This window comes from Notechis scutatus, chromosome 7, assembly GCF_049901735.1.
Source record: "Notechis scutatus isolate UNSWTSFEM ecotype Mainland chromosome 7, rNotScu1.2, whole genome shotgun sequence".
NCBI lineage: Eukaryota > Metazoa > Chordata > Lepidosauria > Squamata > Elapidae > Notechis > Notechis scutatus.
The window spans coordinates 147,840-164,441 of NC_142015.1; the positions used below are offsets into that span (position 1 = coordinate 147,840).

The 16,602-nt window shown below is 47.4% G+C and overlaps 1 protein-coding gene across 12 annotated transcripts in view; it reads right to left on the bottom strand.

Moving 5' to 3' along the window:
* The window catches only part of SLC4A5 (solute carrier family 4 member 5), a 58,068-nt gene that overhangs the window by 28,818 nt on the left and 12,648 nt on the right, over nucleotides 1–16,602 (bottom strand). For all 12 annotated transcript variants that reach the window (XM_087969839.1, XM_087969841.1, XM_087969837.1 and 9 more), the window contains 9 exons: nucleotides 14,723–14,852; nucleotides 8,617–8,777; nucleotides 6,623–6,775; nucleotides 5,357–5,452; nucleotides 4,627–4,682; nucleotides 3,713–3,870; nucleotides 2,879–2,966; nucleotides 1,649–1,803; nucleotides 637–774 (listed from right to left, as the gene is read on the bottom strand). In XM_087969839.1, coding sequence (XP_087825965.1) covers nucleotides 637–774; nucleotides 1,649–1,803; nucleotides 2,879–2,966; nucleotides 3,713–3,870; nucleotides 4,627–4,682; nucleotides 5,357–5,452; nucleotides 6,623–6,775; nucleotides 8,617–8,777; nucleotides 14,723–14,852 — 1,135 coding nt within the window. The remainder of the gene's footprint in view (nucleotides 1–636; nucleotides 775–1,648; nucleotides 1,804–2,878; nucleotides 2,967–3,712; nucleotides 3,871–4,626; nucleotides 4,683–5,356; nucleotides 5,453–6,622; nucleotides 6,776–8,616; nucleotides 8,778–14,722; nucleotides 14,853–16,602) is intronic.

A 16,602-nucleotide genomic window follows, 5' to 3' on the forward strand; every position in this document is an offset into this window, starting at 1 on the left:
CCCAGAGACGTCCAGTGTTATCCCTCAGCTTAGTTCCCCTGGGCAAGATTTCCTGAGCTGCACATGATGCAGCAGCTGATGGCAATGCCACATTTAGCCTTCCTGATGGCCCTGAGCACCCACCTCATGGACCGTCTCTGGCTGGCCCTTCTGGATCTGGCCCTGCTTGGTCAGCACCGGGCTTCTTCCGGAAGGTTCTGTGCCCAAGAGGGCAGGGAAAGGGCCACTGTGCACGGGGCCCACTGGCTAAGGCTCAAGTCACCCGGGGGTGGCCGAACGACCACAATGTATGTCAATCCCATTGGAAGCAGGGATCGGGAGCAACAGAGCGAGGGGCTGAACCCTCCCTTGTCCTTCTCTAAAGTGCATTTGCCAAAGCCGATTTCCCCCCATCCAGCTTTCTGCACTGGCCAGACCCTAAGAGCTGGGGTGGAGGGGTGAGGCTTATGCTGCTCTTTTGAGCAGACTCCTTCTTTCCAAAGAGGGAAAGGCAGGTCTGTAGGCCCGTCCTTCTTCTCCAGCAAATGAGGTCATGTCTTCAGCTGCAGAGCTGTATTCAGTGCTTCCCTGTACCCGAACAGCAGGGTTTTCCCCCCCTTCACTACTGCCAGCCGATTGCAGGGACGCTTTTCTCACCGTCCGGTCCAGATCAGCTCCTCTCCAATTTCATGGACAGCTGGAAGATCTTCTTCGTTGCCCCCACCCCCACCCCCTGCCACTCCTCTGGCTGCCCCATTCATCTGGGTTGCTTCGCTCAGAGAAAACACAGATTTTCTAGGAAGAATATGACATGGAATATTAGTACCCAAAGGCTGCAAATGGGTGCCGGTAATACAAGTTGGGGGCAGTTGAAGGCAGATATTTATTAGATTTCTGTCTTACTTTTCCTCTAAGAGGCTCAAGGCAACATACAAAACCCCCTCCCTCCTCCCGAAGCGGCTCTATGGCGACTCAGTGGGTCCAGCTAGTGGCGTCAGTCCTCCTATTCCATCCTGGAAACAGCATCCCTGGGAGGCAGGAGGACCACGGTTGGTCCAATGTCACCCATCAAATTCTACAGAACCTGAGTCTCCTTTTTCCTAATCCTGCGCATTTTATGGGCCCTCCCTGGGCCATGTCCAGCCCTCTCTGGCCCACCCTGGTTTGAACATAGTTCTAAAAATATGAGCAAACAAAATACATACACCTACAAATCATGGGAAAAGTTGAACTACAGGTCAGGGAGGGATTGGGTTTGGCTCTTTGTATTGGTGAGAGGGAACTTCAGATCCTGCCTCACCTTCCTGCAACCAACATCTTTAGTAAAAGTCCAATTCGGTCAACGGGAGTCAAGAGTCTGCTTTCCTAAGTGATTGTTTGGGGGGCAGGTCTGACCCAGGGCTTGGTCTCTTGTTTTCTAGCCTTGTGCCTTAACCTCTAGACCAGCTAGTCCTGTTTTGATACACCATAAATTGACAGAACTAGGTGCATTTTTACATTGATATGGCATTAATTTCCCTGTATAAATCATGTATGTATGTGTTTTGTTTGCTCATATTTTTAATCTATGTAAAAACCGGGATTAATCCCCAAAGAGGTCCTTCCTGATATTACAAAGGAATGAGGCTCCCTTGGACAAAGGAAGTGGAAGCACCAAGAACCCACTTACCTTTTCTCTGCAGAGGGCACTTTCTTGGGTGGCTCTATTCGAACCTTTGGATCCCACCCGCCTGGAGGAAGGACGGTGACTTCATCCAAAAACTCATCTAGTCCTGCTATCAGGTCTTCTCTGTCTCTTGCTTTGTAGGCTACATCACTGAACAGCTGCACACAAAAAGGAAGAATCGTTAGCTAGGAAGCCATGGAGCAGCCAATCTCCTGTGTACAATCTTGGTTAGGTCTTCACTTCTTGTCTTGTATTTAAGAACAGTATTGAACGCATGAATGAGAAAACATTCCAACTGAATCACTAGAAGCCATGCACCAATATGATGAATCTTCCGAGACAGTAAAATCTACTGTGCAATGAAAATTTATTGCGTGGAAAAGAACCAACTTGCCATAATGGGGAGAAAGGAAATGGTAGTATAAAAGCGGGATGTAAGAGAGACATGTAGACAAAAATTAGCTGGGTCTTCAGAGTTGGAAAAAGAAGAATACATACTGTAAAAACAGCTACAAGAGGAAATGACTAGCCAGGAAAGATAACTGAATTGGAAAACAGGAAAGGCAAAGCTAAAACTGAAAAACAGGAAAAATATATTGTTCTAAGAATCCATTTAAAAAGTCCAGAACTCAAAACAGGCAACCGGGCATCCCTAATTAGCTGATTAATATTATTAGACACACCTTGCATTAATTATCTCCTAATTTTAATGTACATGTGATGCATGATTTAGTATGTAGCAGGAAATGTGTAGGAGGCGGTCAGGAAGAGGGCAACCTCCCACCTAGCAGCTCAGCCAATGGAGAACAAGGAGGGACGTGGCGGCTGGGACAGGGCCGTATAAAGAAGGGGATATTTGGGGTTGGAACTTTGGAGAGAACCAAGGTGCGGAAGCTTCTCTCCCCATTGGTTGCAATAAGCGAAACAAAAGGCCTTCCCTGGGTCTTGGCTGGTTAGTGGTCAGGCGAGATTGCCTCTGGTCACCAAGGAAAGTAGCCAGGAGCCGATGTTTAAATAAGACAATACAATCACAACGACCGAGTATTTAAAATACCCCAAGGAAAGATTCTTTTACACCAACACATTTTGGTTCACCCACTTATCACCTCCTTGCACAAGATATTGAGTAGATCTTTGGGATCAGTTATGCTGCATTGTGCTGTTGCATTTGGGGCACTTGAAGAAAAACATTGACAAGGGGGCAGATGGCAAAGGCCTGCAAAACTGACTTACATCATCTACCAAAAGGGTAGCAATGGCTCGCCCAATTTCGTTGTAGGATTTTGCTTTTCCAGTGGGACCCAGGAGTATAAATAGGAATCTGGTGAAGGAAAGCAAACCAAGATATGAGCATTTGCAAGCCAGCTGAACACTGTTCCCAGATAACAAGCTCCTGCAGGAGAGAATGGCTGACCCTTTAAATGGCTAACAAAAGTATCAAAGCGTTGATAGAGGTGGACAGAATATGACTTTTCCTGTTATGACCATTTGCTAAAAGCTGATTCTACGCTTTTCAATGGAATAGGGGCAAGTCAACATCATGATCATTCACAAGTAGAGTAAGCCAGACACTTGTGCCATGTTAGACCACCTGGAATGCCTGAAATTTCTCTCCTCATGCCTGAAATGTAATTTTAAATAAAATAAAAAGACTAGAATGTCTATGATTCTGGGAAGAAAGGAGAAGAATTCTGAACGAAACATAGTTAAATGCGATTATTAGCTGAATCTTCTGTTAAATTGGTGGATGAAATTTTCATAATGGTTTGGAAGTTTTGAGAGGCAGAACCCTCATACTGTATTCTCCCCCAAATTAAGCAAAGTCAGAAGACTTTTAAAGCAAGTATTAATCCAGTATTTATGGGTTGTTTTGCATACTGTGAAATAAGATTTAAAAAATGAATTGTCCCTTTAGGGACCATTTTCAGTAACTCCAAATGAACCTGGGTAGAAATATAGAAATAGAAATGAAATGGTGAAGGTGGGAAATCCACTCCAGGCTTTAGCCCTGTTTCCGTCTTTTAAACTGGACGAAGGTGCAGGGAGTGTTTCTGACCATCGACCTACCTGGTTGGAATAGGCACTTCCGTCATCCCACCCAGCATAGTGGGCTGTGTAAGCCGGACAAAGGTTACCAAAGGCTTGTCCAGGAAGTCCACTTCTCCCACCAGAACATTCGAGGCTTCAGCGTTTTTGGGGATCTTCTTCATGAACTTGTTTCTGAGCTGGAGAGAAAAAAAATATTTCTCAGAAGATGAGAAACGTTCCTTCTCGTCTGATTTATCTTGACTTGCTTTCGTAACCAGCACCGTCCATGGGAAAGAAAGAAGCATTCCAGTAGACCCCTTTTCTCCCGGAATTCATGGTTAGAACATAAAATAATAATAAAATAAAATGTATAAAATAATAATGTCATGCTGTATTATTACATTGTTGATATTTCTAATTTTGCTAATTACTGATCATTAATGTTACTAATTTATATCATTATTATCTGCAGATACACATATGGATATATAGCACCATATTAAGAGAGCCAGTTTGGCAAGGTGATTAAGGCATGAGGAGAGAAACCGGGAGGCAACCAGTCCCGGGTAAAAGATGTTGGACAAAGCACAAGGAGACCCAGATTCTAGTCCTGCCCCCTTCCCCCGCATCAGTTGCTAGAGAAGGCCCTGGAGTGAATCTGGACCGCCGCCCTTCTTCCTCTTAAAACGGTCCCACACCACAAGAGCAATCCCATCTAGGTGAAGACAGCGCTTGAGTTCAAACCCCCTCCCTCGGCTACAGACAGTGGAGGGCAGCGGCTTCTTCTGAAGTCTCTGGAAGGGGGGGGGATTTGGGTGGGGCTGGCATCCCCGTGGGCCCAAAAGCCGCTGAGCAGGGAAGGGAGCCACCCACCTTCTGAGGACAGGCCCAGCAGTCCCACCCTGGGGCCACCCTGGGAGGCTCTCAAAGAGCAGCGGCTGGCGGTTCCCTACCTGGGCTGTGCTTGGCGTGTCCGTGATGTCGTTCATGCTTCGGCTTTGGGTGTGGCCTAAAGGAGGAAAACGTTTGTTTGTTTGTTCGTTTATTTTAAGTGTTTATACAGCGGCCCATTTTCCAGCCAACTTTGAATGGCTTCCAGTGTGCAGAGAGGCCGTTTCATTTCTTCCAGCATGAGTGCTAGAAGGAAGCGAGTGGCCTTGTCTACTGTTGTATCCTGGGCCCCAAACCTGGCCACAGTTGAGTTCTGCTTGAGCCCATCGGTCAGGCAACTCGGGGCAGCCCTGCTGGGGAGGAAGCTCACCCTCCCGAGTGCTGGACTCTGCTGGGGCCACTTCCCAGGCTGTGTGGGCAGCCTGCACTGCTAGGCTGGAGAAGTTCCCTCGCCTTCCCTTAACCGGCAGGTGGAAATTCAAGCCAGGCCGAGTCCCCCCCCCCCAGACGCCACGGGGAGTGAGCTGTTGTTTGGCTGCTCAGTGTTGGGGTGACCCTTTCGTTGGGTGACGGGACTCACGAACCGACTGTTTTCCTTCCTGTATTATATTTGTCAGTGCTGAATAAAGATGAGAACTTTCTAATTAGGAAATTTGAAAAACAAATATTCAAAGTACTGATGAAAAAAATCCCTTAAATAAAGCTGGGGTAAAAATAAAGGGCAATATAAAAATATTAAAAACATAAAAACCCTACCAATTATTATATCAGGTAGTGAGGAAAGGAACTTACGTAATCTTCCATAAGTTGAGTTCTGCCTTATACGGAGGTCTTCAGAAGAACGATAAAAGCCACCTCCTGCAGCCGGACTCTGGACAGGGCTACGGTCTGTTGGCAGGCAGAAACATAATGGGGGTGAACCTGTCATAGCCCACAACTACAACAAAAAGGACCAGCTAGTGAAATGTTGGGACCAAGCAAGAGCCCAAACCACTGAAGAAACACGGCTCGTTGAGTAAGAAGGCAAAGGTGGGGAGAGGTGGACCGCAGACTGAATTCCCCACAGCACTTTTTCCATGGGCACCAGTTACGGGGAGGGGCAGGAGAGCACACAGCAAGAGGCGGGTTGACCCCTGCAACCTGAGCAGTTGCTTCTTTGCCATCTTCTATTTCAGGGAATTGCTGGATGTCACAATGGAACTGAATATATCATGTACTGTGAATCTCCCCTTTCCACATTTTTGGGAACAATCAATCAATCAGAATGGACCTGGAAGGGACCTTGGAGGTCTTCTAGTGCTAGTCCAGCCCCCTGCTCAAGCAGGAGATCCTGGGTCATTTCAGACCAGTGACTGTCCCGTCTCTTCTTAAAAACCTCCAGTGATGGAGCCCCCACGATTTCTGGAGGCAACTTTGGTGGCCCTGGTTCATTGTCTTCCCGGTTGTAAGGAAGTTTCTCCTCCATTCCAGGCTGCTTCCGTACTTGGTTAGTTTCCATCCCTTGTTTCTTGTCTGGCCTTCAGGTGCTGAGCCCCCTCCTCTTTGGGGCAGCCCCTCAAATACTGGAACCCTGCAATCCTGTCACCCCTGGTCCTTCTTTGCTCCAGGCCAGCCAGACCCAAATCCTCCAACCGTTCCTATGTTTTAGTCTCCAGCCCCCTAATCATCCTGGTTGCTCTTCTCTGCACTTTTTCCAAAGTCCCAACTTCTTTTTTGTAATGTGGTGACCAAAACTGGATGCTGTATTCCAGGTGTGGCCTTACTAAGGCTTTATACAGTGGTACTAATATTTCACATGATTGTGATTCTATGCCTCTGTTTATACAACTAAGGATTGTATTAGCTTTTTTGGCTGCTGCCGAAAAATCCTTTTTTAAAAAAATTTCCCCCCAGGATTGATCAGAGCCATATCCTCTCCCCACTTTTGCTGTCCTTCAAGGTCGTCTTGATGATTTTGCAGTAGCAAAAGAAGCCCATACGAAGGAACCCAAGACTTCCCTTTAGCTGTCACCATCTTCCCTGCTTTGCCAAAAATAGCACTCTGGAAATTTCACTCACTTATGCTTGAGACAGATTTGCCAATATCTGCCAAGGATCGGTGGATGGATTTCTTCATCTGATGTCGGTGCTTTCTAAGGAGCACATAGCTTATTTTCTCTCGCAGCTCTGGCTTTAGAAGGCCATCTTCTATTTGTTTTTCAATGACATTATCTGAAAAACATAGATTATACTATTGATGATGTCCAGCCAAAATATTCCCAACTTTTGTTAGTCTTGTATGACTCTTGAATTTCCAGACCAGATGGATGTAAGGTAATAGATTTAATTTTTTGCCCATGCTATTTTTCTTTGAGGAGATTAGAGTAGGAGTGGGAGATGAAACCTTTATAAGACAAACTTCATCTCCCTTCAATGAGCTTCCAAAGACACCCTGACATCCAATGTCTTTCAAGGGGCCTCCTGGGAATGCTGGCTGGCTACACAGAGACTGCCAACTATTGCCCAACCCAATTCATCAAGACGTATTTCAATCCGAGGTGGGATTCAGCAGGTTCTGACCGGTTCTAGGGAACCGGTAGCGGAAATTTCGAGTAGTTCAGAGAACCGGCCAATCCCACCTCTGAGTGGAGATTTTACAGTATCCCTCCTCTGCCACACCCACCAAGCCACGCCCACAGAAGCGATAGAAAAAATATTAGAATCCCACCACTGATTTCAATCATTGAACTAGTAGCAACGTAAAAGCTAATACACATTTTTTCAAATATCCTCAGTTATTGACTTAAAAGTTATATAAAAACATAACTGTGATTTTTAGATGATAACACAAAATGCATGTATTAATGAATATAAAAGTCAAATCCATGAGAGGAAATCCATCGGGCACCAGAAGGCTACCCTTGAAGAACAGCTGGGGCAGGAGCGCAGGCAGCCTTGGGGGGCCTTAGAGGGGCCCAGTTACCATTGCTTCATAAGCTCTCCTGGCTGCCAGTCTGCTTCTGGGCGCAACTCAAGGTGCTGGGAATCTTCTTCCTGGCCTGGTTCCTTTTGGGACCCTCTCGCCCCACCGGGGTCGGCTGGCGCCAGGCACACTGGCAAAGGAAGCCGGCTCCAAGCCTTGTTGGCCAGGGAATTCTGGCTGGCTGGGTCCAGGAGAAGAGCTCCTGCCCCTTGGAACAGCCTGCTCCCTGAGGGTGGGGGCTGAGAGATGAACCACAGATCTCCCCTCCCTCCCCATCTTTTAGTTATAGCAGATCTTTTGTATTTTTATAGTATTTTATTCTTATTAGATCCATGTTGTTGTATTGCTTTATTCTTTTAAACAATGTAAACTGCTCAGAATGACTTCATGATGAGATGGGCAGAAAACAATTTAATAAATAAACAAACAAAATAAAACTGAACCAATATCCAATGAGGGTACAAAAGTAATTATATATTCTTTTATAATGGTATTCAGTATAATGCAAGAAAGTATAACATGCAACTTTCAAAGCTACAGATCTAATAATAGCTGTGGATTCCTTTTGGACTGGTTAAAGCTTACCACTCACGATATCCCACCATTAATTCTGCCATGCACCGTTAAGGATGATTAGCCCTGGATGCCAGGAATTGCCTGAGCTGGAAGGGACTTTAGAGATCATCTAAGAAGGTTATACATTTGTTAAACCCCGATTGAACTCCAGATGCCCCAGATTAAGCAGGACTCTAATGTCTTCGGAAGATTTTGATACAAACGCAGAAGGATCGTGACCACCATCTTTACAAGGATGCAGGCACTACAACATATCCCATGCTCCTGAAGCAATGACTTGTGCACCTGAATAGGTCATCACAGAGGTAGCCTTCCTATCACCTCAGACACAGAGTTCTTCAAATGACTCCCTTAACACCTGAGCTGTCTGTAAGACTGAGGGAGTGGTCTTTTCACCCCACTTCCTTATGTCCTATCACTGCTTGAAAGCACTTTGGTGAGCCCTTTCCTTGAGTGAAGCAGGGTTTGGGTGGGTTGTGCCTTTAATTTCAGATCCTTGCAGATCTTACCTTACCTATGATTTGTGGCAGGAAGTAGCCATCAAGATCTAACAGGATGGTTCCCATCTGCAGGCAAGTACGCAGCTCAAACAAGCTATGCAAAGTCAGAGTTGATACATGAGGTTTGCTCCATCGCTCCCCGCCTTCTTCCACCTTCTCTTCAAACTTAATCCATCTGAAACAAAGAAAGATACCAGCATCTTTTTTACCATATGGAATGGTCTGTGGGAATAACCTGGGAGACCAGAGACAGCTGAAGGAATTGGCAAACATGGCAAACCTCCCAGAGGAACCTCCCTTCTTTCTTGGGATAGAAATATGAGGGGAAGAAACATCATGTACTTCCAGGCTTGCAGGTTTCAGCCAATGAAGTTAGAACCCGTATGGGGCTCTAATTCCAGCCCTTGAGGGCCACTCACAGAGCCAAGGGGTTATTCTCTCCAGCTCCTGAGGGTAGCAGAAGAAGAAGTAATGGTGGAAGCTTGTACAAGAGAGGTCCAGCTTGGAAATAAGGAGAAATTTCCTGACCGTAGCAGCAGTCAATCAATGGAACAACGTGCCTCTTGGAGTTGTGGCTTAGGGTGAGGGATTTTCCAGCTCTGTTATTTTACATTCTGTATTCTAAAAGTTTATGAAGGATGCTACAATAGAAATAATACCAAGTTCTGGCAAGAAAATTCATTTTCTTTAGAGAATGAGAGAAATAAAGTTCTGCCCGTCACAGATCTCCTATCTTTACATGTCAGGAAGAGGAAATACCTGAGGGGGTTTCCTAATCATTGGGGTTTTTCATCAGTCTGCATGCAGCAAGGGAAATATTGAATCCTGTGATGGAGAAGGGATTTAACCCTTTGCCTCCAGGCAAAATGAACATAACAACGGAAGCCTACAAGTCACTGCACTGCACTGCGCTAAGAGCTGGGTTACGTTGAACTAAACCGACCATGATGCAGTTGGAGCTGAACTAAAACAAGGGTGTGCTTGATTCAAACTTTGTGACAGCTGGTGTATCAGAAAGCGGCCTATGGCTGCCTGTTTCCAGAAGGTCTATGGAGCATCTCAGTCATCCAGGTCATGGTTATCCCAAAGGGGTTGTTCAAAAGGCAACTGGACTTCCTTGGTTTTCCCCCCCTTGAAAACGTTTCACTTCTCATCCAAGAACTGAAGAAGTTTCTTGGATGAGAAGCAAAATGTATTCAAGGAAAAAAAATAGGAAAGTCCAGTTGCCCTTTGAACAGCATCTTTGGGACTATTTCCAGAATGTTTTTTTATGTTTTTTTTTAATTCCAGCAAGCCTGACTCTGCTTAGTTGTTTCAAGATCAACCCCTTTTGGTTAGGTTTTGCTAACTGTTGTTTGACATGTCTTGGATAATTGTTTTTTCACAGCTGACAATGGACTAAACCAAGAGACACTAGGGCAGGGGTCCCCAACCACCGGGCCGCGGACCGGTACCGGGCCGTGGAGCACTCTTTACCGGGCCGCAAAGAAAAATAAAATAAAAAAAATGGCGGCTTTCTTCGCCTTCGGTGAATGCTGCTGGGATCGGGGATCAAGGACACAAATGAAAGAAGGGGAGGGAGGAAGCAACCGAAGCCTGTCCTGCTCGCTGGCTCAGCTCTCTCAGTCGCTTTCTCGCTCCTCCACCAGCCCAGGAAGAAACTGCTTCAAAGAAGCCGGGGGGGGTGGCTTTTCCTGTCGCCGCAGCTTCCCCGAAGCGCCCGTTTCACCCCCACCCCGCCCGCCCGCCCGCTCGCGGTTCAATCCACAGTGCTCCGTTCTGCCTGCCTGCCTGTCTGGTTGTTTGGGAGCAGCTTGGCTGAGAATAATAACTATTCGCCTCTTTTTATCAGCCGAAGCTGCTCCGAAGAAGCAGGCAGGCAGGCAGGCGAAACGGAGCACTGTGGATTGAACTGCGAGCGGGCGGCGGGCGGGTGAAAACAGCGCTCGGGAAGCTGTGGCGACAGGAAAGCCACCCACCCCCACCCCGGCTTCTTTGAAGCAGTTTCTTCCTGGGCTGCTATAGGAGCGATAGAGTGACTGAGAGAGGAACGAGGCAGACACCTGAGGGAGGGAGGGAGGGAGGGAGACACCTGAGGGATGGGGCTGAGGGAGGCAGGGCCGAGGCGCTCCCTGAACTTGGTGGTTTGCTGGCAGGCGTTTATTACCCGACTAGGTAACAACATCAGATGTTACCTAGTCAGGTAATGAAACGTCTGCAAGCAAACTACCAAACTCGATTCTCTCCCCCGGTCCTTGAAAAAATGTTTCTGCTTGAAACCGGTCCCTGGTACAAAAAAGGTTGGGGACCACTGCACTAGGGGACATCTTGGCAGAGTTTCCCCCTCCCATTGCCACTCAGCTAGAATGACATAATTTGTAACAGAATGAGAAGCAAAACAAAAATTACTTTTGGTGGGAGAAAATTCTAAAGATAGAAGAATAATCTTGGAATTTTAGCTTTCCCCGCTTCCCCATTTCTGCCTTGAAGTTACTGGACACGTGAATGGTTGCCAGCCTTAAATCCACATTTCAGCAAAAGCTTTGCTTATTTATTTAAAAGATTTTGGATAGACACAACTCTGGATGGAGAGCCATGGCAAAAGTCCCCAAGCTTTTTACTTAGTGTTTGCTCCGGGGTATTCCTATCGGGCCACTGTGAACAGGCCAAGGAGTGCAATGCGTCTTTCATGGCTTCGTCCCCACCTTCCACTATGGACAAATCATGGGGCACAATGTGAAAACTACCAGGACCAAGAAAGAGAAGGGAATTATTAAAAAATAAAGCTATGTTATTAGTTGCTTGACTTTATATTTTTGTTTTCCTTGGACATAAGCACTCACAATGCTTTGTTCTTCCCAACCAAGAGGTTGAAACGAGCTCCACGGTGCTATTAGAGTCTCCAAATTCCTCCCCCAGTGCAGAGAGACTCAGCATATTCATGAAAAATGATGGGCTAATGCCTCTAGAATCTCAGCTGATAGGCGACATTCCATAAGGATTTGGATTTGTGTTATTTTAAATGGTGCTGAACTTAAAATCCAATAATATAAGGATGCCTTAAGGTTTCCGTTAATACTTTGATTAAAGTTCAAGGATTTCAAAAGGGTTTGTTTTATATAGTTGCAGTAAGTAAGCAAAGTTAACTCTTCATTTGCCCATTCAAAGTCATGATGGCACTGAAAAAAAAGAGGCCTTTGACTGTTGTTCACAGCTGCAACCTTTGCAGCCTCCCCATGGGATGGTCACGGGATCAAAAGTCTCGGCTGTTTCATACTTATGACCGTTGCAGGGGCCCAGGGGGTCATGGGGTCCCCTTTGGCGACCTTCTGACAAGCAGAGTCCATGGGGAAGAAGCCAGACTCACTTAACAACCGTGTTACTAACTGAACAACTGCAATGGTTCACTTAACAACCGCGGCAGGAAAAGTCATAAAATGGGGCAAAACTTACTTAATAAATGTCTCAACAACAGAAATTTTGTGGTCGTAAGTTGTGGTCGTAAGTTGAGGACTGCCAGTCCATTGGTTACAGTCCCGTATCTCTCTGCACCAAAATCAGCCCAGGTGAATTCAAGCCCCGATTCAGTCCGGATCTGATGTGAATGAGGAGCTGCAGGGCGCCTGGTTTCTGGTCCAGCCAAGGGTTTCCCTTCTGCAGCTGCAGGCCTGACTTTCCGCGAGGCACCCGGCCTCCTCCCAGGGCTCCGCTCTGGCGCCTCTTCCCTGGCTCTTGGTGGCTGGAAGGGACGGGATCCTGGTTCTCCCTCCAAGAGGAGCCCACGGAGGAAACCTCCCTGGGGCAACCTTCCGTTTCTCTGGAGGCACAAGGGAGAAGCCGGCCGGGGGCAGGTGGGCGAGGCTGTCCTGCAGCCGGTGGGATGAGGGCTTCCTGTGTGGGGAAGAGCCTCCTGGGAGCATTTGGAAGAAGGTGGCCAAGGGTTGGATTGGAGGTATCCGAGGTAATACAACCTGGGGAGGGATGCGGGTGGAACCACCTGCCACCTGGAAGGGCTGGGACATCTCACAACTCCGGGCTGCGAGGTGAGTAGCTCTTCCTTCCATGCTACATTAATTGATTGATGATTGAATTGTAAAATTTATTAGCCAACCATCTTACCACACGGTAACTCTGAGTGGCTAACAACATGAAAGGATGAAACTATATAACCCCGACAAAATAAATACAGTGCTATAAAACATCAACCAAGCTAAAAAGAGGGAGCATGACGAGAAGCGGCTGGGTGGGACCTGTTGCTAATCTATCAACCAGCCCCTCAGCCAGAGCTCCAGGCCAACTGGCAGAGCCAGGAGGGTTGGCGCTGACCTCACCCAGGGTGGCCAGAGGTCCCAAGTGGCAGGGAAGGCTCTTCTCCTGGCGCCACCAGCAGGAACACTCTGGCCGCGGGGGCCTGCAGGCTGCTTCAGGTGGCATGGGCGGAGTGAACCGATCCCGGGGAGGGAGACATTCCTTTAAGGAGCCTGGCCCCTGCCACGAAGAGCTTCCAAGTCATTCTCGGCCCTCCATCCGGCTCTTGTGCAGGCTTGGTTGTTGTGCCCAGTGTCCTCTGGGTGGCCACCATCCTCCCCGAGTCTTTCCAAAACTTCTCCTGAGGGCCCTTGGGTGACGGACACAGCTTCTTAGGATTCCACCATAAGTCATCTCCCAGGGTCTCCAGGGCATGCTACCCCCAAACATGCTGGCGTAGCTGGCTCCAAACTGCCACCGCTCACTCTGCCAGTGGGGTGCATATCGGGTGCAAAGATGGCTCTTAAGTGCTGCCCCTGCCCCTGAATTGCACACTGCCAAACAGCGCTCTGGCAACAGGTGTGAGTACCGTGTGTTCCCTGCACCACTCTAATCGTTATAGCAATAAGCCCCTGAATCCCCAAGTCAAAAGCTCCTCTCCCAAGCAATTCAGTGATTAAGCCCAAACACACATGCCTAAAGCTGAAGAAGTAAGGTCTCAAGCAAACGTACCCCACAATCATCTCCCCGAGTGCAGATGCAAACCCAAGTCCACGTCCAGGAAAAGCCAACAAGACAAATCCAAGGATCACAGCATGAAATCAGGGTGCAGGAAGCACGGAGCCGAAGATGATGCTCAAGAAAGTGAACGGTTGCTTTGCCAACGTCTCCCTCTCACATGCCTGACTAAGTAGTTCAGAACCTGGTGTTTCTCTTTAGGAGGGCCGAGGCTGCTTTCTCACAAGCAGCCTCACCGACCTCTTCTGAGCTCCCCATCTCCCCGCTCTTTGCGTCTGTGGATTGGGCAGATGCAGCAGCTGCTCCTCATAAGAGGCAGCCTGTTGCTGATCATCAGTTTTAACTTGTGGCAGCCATGCCTCTCCGTCCTCTTCTTGAGCGAGTAGCTATCCACCTGGTGGATTGCACCACAACACATACACACCCAGTGCCTGATGGACCTGGCCATGTGTCTCCTCCACCCCAGGCTCTCTGAATGCTCCTGGGGACCCTGGATCCCTCTGTCTAATGGCCCTAGTTCCTCCTCCTCCTCCTCCTCCTCCTCCTCCTCCTCCGGGTCAGCAACTGATGGGGCCATCCCATGCACGGAAGCCCCGCCAAACAACTGAGGCAGGTGTCAGGGCTGCCATTCTGAATTGGCTCTCACTGCAAACTAACAGCTGCATCCGGAGCTGTTCCCCCAGCAGGCAAGGCTCAGATGGAAGTGCCAAGGCTGTGAGCCCATGGGGCATCTCCCAATCTCCTTAGGGCAGCCACTGCTCTGGTCGTGATCCCAGGTCTGGTCTCAGCTCAGTCCCTGAAGCCCCTTTCCTATCGCCACCTCCCTCAGGACTGTCCCTGCAATCAAGCCAGTGGCCCGATCCGAGCACAAGGCTTTGGGCAATGCACCCTGTTGCCAACCAACAACTGAGCCCGGTGTGGCAATTCTTCTCGACATTATGGAAAGTGGTCCTAAGCCAGAACATCACAGAATGATAGTCGTGAAAGAGCTGCCGAAACCAAGGGGTTCAGTCCCCTGCTCCCTTCAGACATGTCCTCTTGCAACGAAAGGTCCTAGTGTTGAACTGCTAGATCTACCCAGCCACGAATTTAGCCTTGGTAGCCAAATGGCTCTGGCCCTCTCAGTTTTCCTACCTGGCTGCCTCCTTCCATTCCATTTCTTCTCCATCATGTTGGAGAATGTCCATCTCAGTGAATAGTGTTGGGTTGGGGGGCTCATCATCTTCACCCAGGATATATCGGAGGCGCTCAGCAGCAGGTGACACTAAACCAAAGATGAAAAGCTGATTAAGGACAGGCAGAACCTACTCACAATGCCATGTTTTCAACCCAGTTTTGAAGTCTTTGGGGGGGAAAAGTGGTTTCTAGCAAGGAATACTTTCCAAGTTCAACAGCAAAACAGCTGTTGAAACCGGCTTTTTCAAAGTCTAAGGCACTAGTTTGATTACGTTCTATTGCTTGTGATTGCATTATATTGAATTCTAATATGACACGGTCACTTTCCTCAAAGTTCCTGCAACCTCAACTCCCTCTATCATTTCTTCTCTGTTAGTAAGATAGTCATGGATTTCATAGTGGAGCTGCCCGAGAGTTTGGGACGAGGGAACACTATAATCTGGACTGTTGTTGACCTGTTCTCAAAACAGGCCCATTTCATACCAGGCCAAAAGCTCCCTTCAGCCCGGATCTTAGCAAAATTTGTGCAGCACATCTCTAGGCTGCATGGGGTCCCAAAACGGATTATCTCCGACCAGTTTTGATGGGAGTGTGATGGAAAGAGTGGGTGGTGGCAAGGCTAGTAAAAAGGTTTCATTCCAGAAACCCTAAACGACAGAAGTGAGACTAATAATTTATACATTGGTGAATTGTTCATGCTAATGTATATTTATATTTATTCCATACATATCTTTCTTCAGGGGTGCGGGGTCGTCATGTCAAAAGTGATTTTCTCTTTCACCTAGTTACTTCTTCGCTCTCAGCTTGACAACAATCGGGAGGGTGAGGGGCGACAGGAGTGGAATTGGAAGACTCCACCTGCAGATGGTGAGACCCTGCTGCCACCCGCCAAGTTCAAACACGCAGGTGTTTGAACGATGCAGATCATTCTCATAACAAAAAGAGTGAATTCAATTGGACAACGCAATGAACTGAAGGGGTGGATGGCCAACGGGGAAAGTCACGTTTAACTATGTGGGCTTTCACATGGGAAAATCAGAGCCGGTTTCGCTTCTTCTGTGCCAATGTAGTGTATCTAATATAGTTTGACTTTTTGTGAAAAACAATGTCCCAGAAGTTCCTTTTTTGGATTCACTAGCTGGACAGCTGACAACTGCATCCAGTTTTGGTCACCACGATATAAAAAGGTGTTGAGATTCTGGAATTTTAGTACAATCAGAATTAATTGGCATTTGCTAGTTTGCAGGCAATTCCAGGGGAAAAAAAGACACATGTTGCTTTACTTCCCACTTTGTGTCAAATGGCTCATAGTATATAAACAAAGTGTAAAAAAAACAACCCCAAAATAAATACAGTTTCATCAAAATGTTACCAAAAGACACAGAAATATCTCCATTGTGTTCCTTTCCATTGCTCAAGCAAGAGATAAGATCCTGAAATCCTGGAAAGGAAGATGGAAGACAATGGGAAGGTTGTTGATGTAGGTTATCTGTTACCTTGCCCTTCATTAACTGTGCCAGATTATGTTTCCAGAAACACCAGCAAGGTGAATGAAAACGAGCCAGTCCCAAAGTATCCCCTTGGAGGGAGCCTTTCTAAGAAAGCGGATTGTTGAGATTTTTCAGGGGAAGGATTTGCACCCAGCTGGGCACCTGCTGACCAGGATCTTTTCTGCTGTGTGTTTAAGTCCTAATGTTTGGGACACATTTACTGTAAATTCAGAGTCTGTGATTACAATATTATACAGCTGGTCTTAGAGCAATATTGCCCTGTGTGGAGGGGAAGCACTTAACAGACATCTTGGTGAGCCAGTCCAAACATAGGCAACAAGAACCTTT